General features: G+C 55.0%; 2 protein-coding genes across 3 annotated transcripts in view; both read left to right on the forward strand.

Annotated features, from left to right (window-relative positions):
- LOC110388003 (feather keratin 2-like) overlaps positions 1-6537 on the forward strand; it is a 906242-nt gene that overhangs the window by 357081 nt on the left and 542624 nt on the right. The gene's annotated exons all lie outside the window — the stretch shown is intronic.
- Positions 58-6537, forward strand: LOC110387928 (ETS translocation variant 3-like). Of its 2 annotated transcripts, none has more exons than XM_021376655.1 (3): positions 58-912; positions 2657-2772; positions 5307-6537. In XM_021376655.1, the coding sequence occupies exons 1-3, from the start codon at positions 650-652 to the stop codon at positions 6503-6505; spliced, it is 1578 nt and encodes a 525-aa protein (XP_021232330.1). In that variant the 5' UTR covers positions 58-649; the 3' UTR covers positions 6506-6537. The 2 variants fall into 2 exon arrangements, with proteins under 2 accessions (XP_021232330.1, XP_021232331.1); XM_021376656.1 differs by lacking the exon at positions 58-912 and adding an exon at positions 931-1978.

The raw sequence follows: 6537 nt of genomic DNA on the forward strand, positions 1-6537 counted from the left end.
GGGGGGGGGGTGCCATCTGAACACGACGAGGCTCCGTGCACGCTGCCTGAGCCGAAATTTGTGGCCGCGATGATTTGGAAAACCACGCAGTAGCAGCTGTGCTGGGAAACTGCTCTGACGGAGCCGAACTTGGCAGCCGCTCAGAAACATCTGTTGGCACGGCTGAGGCCGGGGCAGGGTGCTGTGCTCCGAGGGCTGGGGAGCAGGAGCCCCCCAGAACCACCCACGCTTGCCTCCTGAAAAAACAGCGCACCACGTATTCAAATCTGGCTTCTCTTTGTGTTTGTTTTTGTTTTTCTCGTTATTTTGAGGCACCCAGAGGTCCAGGTCGTACCAATATTTAAAGCTCTTGGGCTCCTTTCCGCCGTGTCTGACTCTTTTATGGTTTTCCTGCCCCTTTCTGTTTTACCATTTTTACCCTGGGACTTCTCCGAGGAGAGCAGGGGTAGAATGAGTAAGAAAATGAGCAACTGGTGTGAAAAATCCGGGCTTCTTTGCTTCTGCACTGAATACTTATTGGAATTACAGCTCCCAGCAATGCTCTGTGGTCCTGCTCTGGAAAGAACATTACCAATACGTAGTGCAGGCACTCGTTCCCGGCCGTAACGCTTGGCACTTGGTAGCTCTGTAGCTGTGAGCCACTGTCTGAATGACTCTTTTTGGCACTTCCCAAGGTTATCATTTCCCCGAGTGGGCATACAAGACCGAGTCCAGCCCTGGCTCGCGGCAGATCCAGCTCTGGCACTTCATCCTGGAGCTGCTGCAGAAGGAGGAGTTCCGCCATGTCATCGCCTGGCAGCAGGGCGAGTACGGGGAGTTTGTCATCAAGGACCCGGACGAGGTGGCACGGCTGTGGGGCCGGCGGAAGTGCAAGCCCCAGATGAACTACGACAAGCTGAGCCGAGCTCTCAGGTGAGCAGGAGGTTCTCTGGCCCGCCCCATCTGGAGAACTGGTGGCGGGTGTTTTGCCTCTATTTAGTTGCGTTTTGGGGAGGTTTGTATGAAATCTTGAATTCTGGGGTGCCAAGCTGCTCTGGTTGTACCGGGGTGTGACTAGGGAGGCACAGGAGAGGGAATTCCTGGATCACCGTGACGTGTTTTGCGGCCAAGCGTCACAGCATAAATTTGCACCTGGTGCTCAGGTTGTTATTATCAGGATGGGTTCCTTCCGGGGAGCTTTTCTGTCTCTTTTTTTCTCAGCTTCCACTGCTGATGCTGGCTTGAGCAAGAAGGTGTGGGAGGAAACCAGAGGTGTTACTCTATTATCACACCATCAATGGTACCGTTTCAGAGAAAGCAACTCCCCTTTCTAACGTGCCCTTGTCTCTTTACTGCTAAACCTGGTGCCCATCCCAGGGCTTGGGTGTGTGTCAGTCACCTGTCGCCATCCCCTTCACAGTTTGTCACATGTAGCAGTGACTCCTGTATCCTGAGCCTGGTGACATGAAGTGGGTGAGGGGCACCTTCCAGCCACCGATGTCCCCTCATTTGAGACAGGGGCTGATTGTTCCTCACTCTGCACTTCTTAATACTAAAATCTCCTTTAAAAATGAGCCCTGTCTTCTTTAAACTCTCAGACATCTTCTGTTGTTTCAGTGGCTAATCTGTATTTTGAAATACAGACAGTAAGAATGTCCCATAAGCCTGTGAAGTGTTTCAGCATTTCCAGCCTGTCAGGAGCACCCGGGTTCTTGACAGGTCCTGGCATTATCAGCACGGTCTGCGACGTGGACTTCGCTGCCTTACGCCCTCTGATACCTCCTGGGTGGAGCTGGCAAAGACAAACAAGGCAGCAAGCACTCGAGTCCCATGCTGGAGCAGGAAGGAAACGATAAATTGAATGGCACTGAGGCTGTAATTGATTCATGGGAGTGGAAAAATAGCCACCACCTGCCAACACTGATCATGTCTTGGCATCTCGGTGCCATATGTGGCAGCAACGGGACAGGAGCACTGCAGCTATTGACAGCTCCTCCAGGTGGGGAGCTCTGGCTTGTTCCCCCCCCCCTTTCTCGAGGAACTGACGCCGCTTTGTTTGGCACGTGCTGTGGCAACAGCGTGTGTTAACCTAGCTCTGAGTGTAAAGAGCTGTGGCTGCGATCTGTGTGCAGCACCTTTGTTTGTACACCACTATTACAAAGCTGGGGGTGAGCGGTGGTGGTGTAAGTGGGGAGGAGGCTGCAGTGCAGTTTGTACCTCATCTCCCCGTGAGTTCCGTGCTCTGCCTTCGCCGGGGCTGTGAGCTATGGTGCTAATGGGTAAATGGAAAGGAAGCAGCTTGCTCACAGGCCTGAGGGCAACAGGAATCAGCTCTCCTGGTGTCCAATCTGATGCCCTTTACGCTGCGCTGTGTTTGTGGCAGTGTGCTAGGCCTTGAAGACGGAAGGGAAAATAAAATCAGAGGGGATCCGGTTCCCTTGGTCCCTTTTGCTCAGCTCTGTAATTGCACTGAGTTTTGTCCTGCCAAAGTCTCAAGTATGGATTCCCCTTTCTGGGGTTCAGTGTCTCAGTGCAGGCTGTCACCTCAATCAGCTCTGGATCCCATAACGTCCACTTTTGTGAGTGTGCCAAAGGTGGATGTTGGTAACGCTACAAAACAAACCCTTTAACCAGGTTGCCACGTGCCTTGATCGGTCTCTCTCCCTTTCTTTCCTAGATACTATTACAACAAGAGGATCCTGCACAAGACAAAGGGCAAAAGGTTTACTTACAAGTTCAACTTCAACAAGCTGGTGATGCCCAACTACCCCTTCATCAACATTCGGCCTAACGGTGAGCGCGGAGCTGGGGCTGGTCACTTCCCTGCACGTCAGCGGGTGCAGGATCAGGGCCGGGGCAGCAGCAGCCTCTGCACATCCCCCTATCAGTCACCTCCTACTCTTGAAAGACTGCTGGGGCAATCAGGGCTGATGTGGTGGGAATGCCTGGGCACTGATAAAGCTTTATCTGAGGTGCTCCTTCCCTCAGCTCGTCACTGGCGCATCTGTGGTTGTCCTCAGGGGAGACTCGAGGCGTTTTGGTTTCCTATTTGAGCCTGCCTGCTGGACTGCCTTTATTGGCACTGCGGCTTTGCTTTGCTTTGCTGTTGGGGTGCGGGTGTCCTTGGGATAAGAGGGTTTTATTTCTCTTGCAAGGACCTTGCCTCACATGTTTGTAACGTGAGTTTATGGCACCATATAAATGTGAGCCTCCTTGACGGGGCGCTTAGAGGTGCACGGCGAGGCCTATTTGTCAGCACTATTGGAAAGTTCACAGCTTAGCAGCAGTTTGCTCTCTGCTCCTCTCCTGCAAAAAGCCCCTTACTGTTGCAGGTCTATCCCTTTTGTATCAAAAAAAAGGGGGTGCTTTTTTTTCTTTTTTTTGAACCAACATATCTAGAGTTCAGAGAGACATAACAGCGAGCACGGAGCGTTTCTGGAGTTTCCAGAGAAGAATAATAGCTTGTCAAATTTTGGCTAAAATCACAGGTATTTCTCGATCCTCCCTGCAGCAGAACGGTGTGCTGAGACTCAGGAGAACGAAAAAGAGTTTGGGAATGGAACGTAATTGTTCCCTGCTCGTCCTAAAAGGCCTTTGAGTCTCTTGCCAGAAGCAGTAGCAGAAGTTCATGCTGGGTTTGTCCTGGAGTCAGCATTACTGCTGTGGTTTCTCTGGAAGGAGGGTCCTTTGTTTGGAAGGTCCTTTTTGGTGGAGTTCAATCCCCCCATAGCTAGATTTCTGCAGCTGGGCTGATTGTCTCCACAACTGAACAGCCACCACACGACCAGGGAAATTAATGGCGATCGTGTCCATCCAAAAAAAAAAAAAAAAAAAAAACACAACAAAACTTCTGGAAGTCATTACAGTGAGGCCCTGGACTGCAAGCTCTCCGCAGCAAAGAAAGCGTGACTGCAGAGGCGCCTGAACCAGCCTTTTCTCACAGCACTGTGTTCTTAGTTCTCACCTCCAGAAGAGCGCCTCGGGGGAAGCCTTGAAGATTTGTCTAGCAGAGAGAGAAGAGAGAGAGAGAGAGAGAGAGTTAGAGCGGGGGAAAGTGGGGATTGAATGTTGACTCTGAAACCCTAGTGGCTGAGAAAAACAGGTTACGTGTGGGCAAGGCGATTTCTCATCGGCGCTGCGCGCTCTGTGCCTACGTACAGCGATGACTGCGCGTTGATCTTGGCAGTTGGAGCCACCTGCATCCATCTCTGCCTTCCTGAGGGGGAAGGGGCCCGGTGTGATAAGCAAGGCTTTGTCCTCTGGGCAGGCAGGAACCCAGAAGACGGGACTGGGAGAACAGAAATATTCATAGAGGCCTCACCTGCGTGAGACGTGTTGCCTTTACGGCAGCGGGGAGAAGGAAATGTATTCTCCAGGAGTCCTTAGCCAAAGCATGGGGGTGTAAGATGTAGTACGAAACAGCGCTGCAAATCTATAATTACTTGCAGCAACAAGTCTGGGCAGTTCCAGCTCAATATTGCTCACTGCTGTTCCTTTTCCCTGTTTGCAGCCACTCCCTCCTATCTCTGGGGCATGCATTTAAAAAAAGAAGTTTGGAGAACTGGAATGCACTTGTCTAATTACAACCTGTTTTCTTTCCTTCTGGCTGGGATGGGGGGTTGGGATATCAAACCTGTTTGGGGCACTGGAATCAGGTTTCTTGACTCGCTCACGCAGTTTGGAAGGGCAAGGAGAATGGAGCGGTGCGTTGCGGAGGTGAGAAAGCGCGTGGAGGAATTTTGCCTCAACGTGGCTCGGTGCGGCGGGACGAAGATGCAGAGACGTGGTTCTGCAGGCACCGTGGTGGAGCTTGCTTCAGGAGGCCGGGGAGGAGAAGCCTGCAGGAGCTAGCGGGAGAGAGAACGTCCTCAAATCAGGGACTTTCAGTATTCCACCCCAAGAGTTTGAGGTTTCCCAGCAGCGCTTGTGCTGGTGGCGTTGGCGCACAGTTGCTTAACCCCGCTCCTGACGCGCCGTCACTGAGGCCATTTTCTGCTTAAACCAGAGCGCAGAGGTCAGGGGAGGGCATCCAAAAGTGGAAGTTCCTTCAGTGCTGCTGGAGGCTCGAGAAACCTCCGCCAGGGCGGAGAGGAGAAGATTCCTGCCAGCAGCGGCGAGGTTTTGAGGTGGGCAGAGGCGAGGGGAGCAGATGGGGAAGGTGCCTCCCATCTGATCGTCTGCTGCGCTGCTGAGAGCTCCTGGTATTTTTGTGTTGCTCTTCCAAATGCCTGCGGGTGCAGCCCTAAAAGCGGCTCTGCCTCTCGTTTAACTCCCTTGGCAACGGCGCTTTTCACTCTCCCCTTCTCTTTTCCTTTCCCCGTGCCCAGGTGTCGTGCCGCAGAGCGCTCCTCCCGTCCCCACGGCTTCGTCCCGTTTCCACTTCCCACCTCTGGACAGCCACTCTCCCACCGACGATGCTCAGCCCGGCCGCTTTTCCGGCCCATCCTTGGTCCCATCCAACCCAGAAGCTCTGGGAGACGGCGGCGAGAGGAAGCCTGACCTGCCGGAGCTGGAGGACGGCTCCGCCGATTGGCGTCGCGGTGTGGATCTCATGGCCTCACGCAACACTGCGGGCGCCGGGGGTGTCAACCACCAGAAGCGCAAACCAGACATCATGCTGCCTCTCTTCACCAGGCCAGGCATCTACCCGGATCCTCACAGCCCCTTCGCCGTGTCCCCTCTGCCAGGACGCGGCGGGGTCCTCAACGTCCCCATCTCGCCTGCGCTGTCCCTGACGCCCACCCTGTTCTCCTACAGCCCGTCTCCAGGCCTCAGCCCCTTCACGGGCAGCAGCTGCTTCTCTTTCAACCCCGAGGAAATGAAACACTACCTGCATTCGCAAGCTTGCTCCGTCTTCAACTACCACCTGAGTCCGCGGACTTTCCCCCGCTATCCGGGGCTCATGGTCCCACCACTACAGTGCCAAATGCCCATGGAGGAGCAGCCCCAGTTCCCCATCAAGCTGCAGCCTCCTCCCGTCGGGCGCAAAAACAGGGAGAGACTGGAAAGCACCGAAGAGTCGGCGACCCCCCAGCTCGCCTCTCCGCCTCCCCCCAGAGTGAAGCTCGAGCCCCCCGTGGACAAAGAGGCAGAGCGCGAAGAGCCGCCCGCAAAGGGAAAAGACAAAAACGAGAAGGAGGAAACCTCCAGCATGGCAGCGCCCAGCACCAGCCTGGAAGAGGAGAAAGGATCGGTGTTTGCCAGACCTGCCGCCCCATCCTGGCACCCGGCACCGCTGGCTCCCGCCCAGGCTCTGGGCCCAGCCGAAGAACCCCAAGATCAAGGGGAAAGCAGCGGCGAGAAACCCCCCCGAGAAGCCTCCGGAGAACCGGGAGCGCAGGAGAAACGCGAGGACGCCCTGATGCCCCCCAAGCTGCGTCTCAAGCGCCGCTGGAACGGGGACCGGCAGGCGGACCCCCCCGAGGAGCACCCCAACGGCCGCGTCCCTTGGAATGGGGTGCTGGGCAGCCCACACCTCGCGGCCGGGCCCAAGGCCGTGGCGGCCGCCGCTGCCTCCGACGCCTAGGCCGCGTGCCGATACCATCCGTGTATTTATGT

Source organism: Numida meleagris, chromosome 24 (genome assembly GCF_002078875.1).
Source record: "Numida meleagris isolate 19003 breed g44 Domestic line chromosome 24, NumMel1.0, whole genome shotgun sequence".
NCBI classification, from domain to species: domain Eukaryota; kingdom Metazoa; phylum Chordata; class Aves; order Galliformes; family Numididae; genus Numida; species Numida meleagris.

Bases quoted from the DNA above. Each gene is read 5' to 3' on its own strand.
- LOC110387928 (XM_021376655.1), top strand. From the start codon at position 650: ATGACTCTTTTTGGCACTTCCCAAGGTTATCATTTCCCCGAGTGGGCA. The intron at 913-2,656 runs GTGAGCAGGAGG...TTTCTTTCCTAG, and splicing joins AAGCTGAGCCGAGCTCTCAG to ATACTATTACAACAAGAGGA. The intron at 2,773-5,306 runs GTGAGCGCGGAG...CCCCGTGCCCAG, and splicing joins CATCAACATTCGGCCTAACG to GTGTCGTGCCGCAGAGCGCT.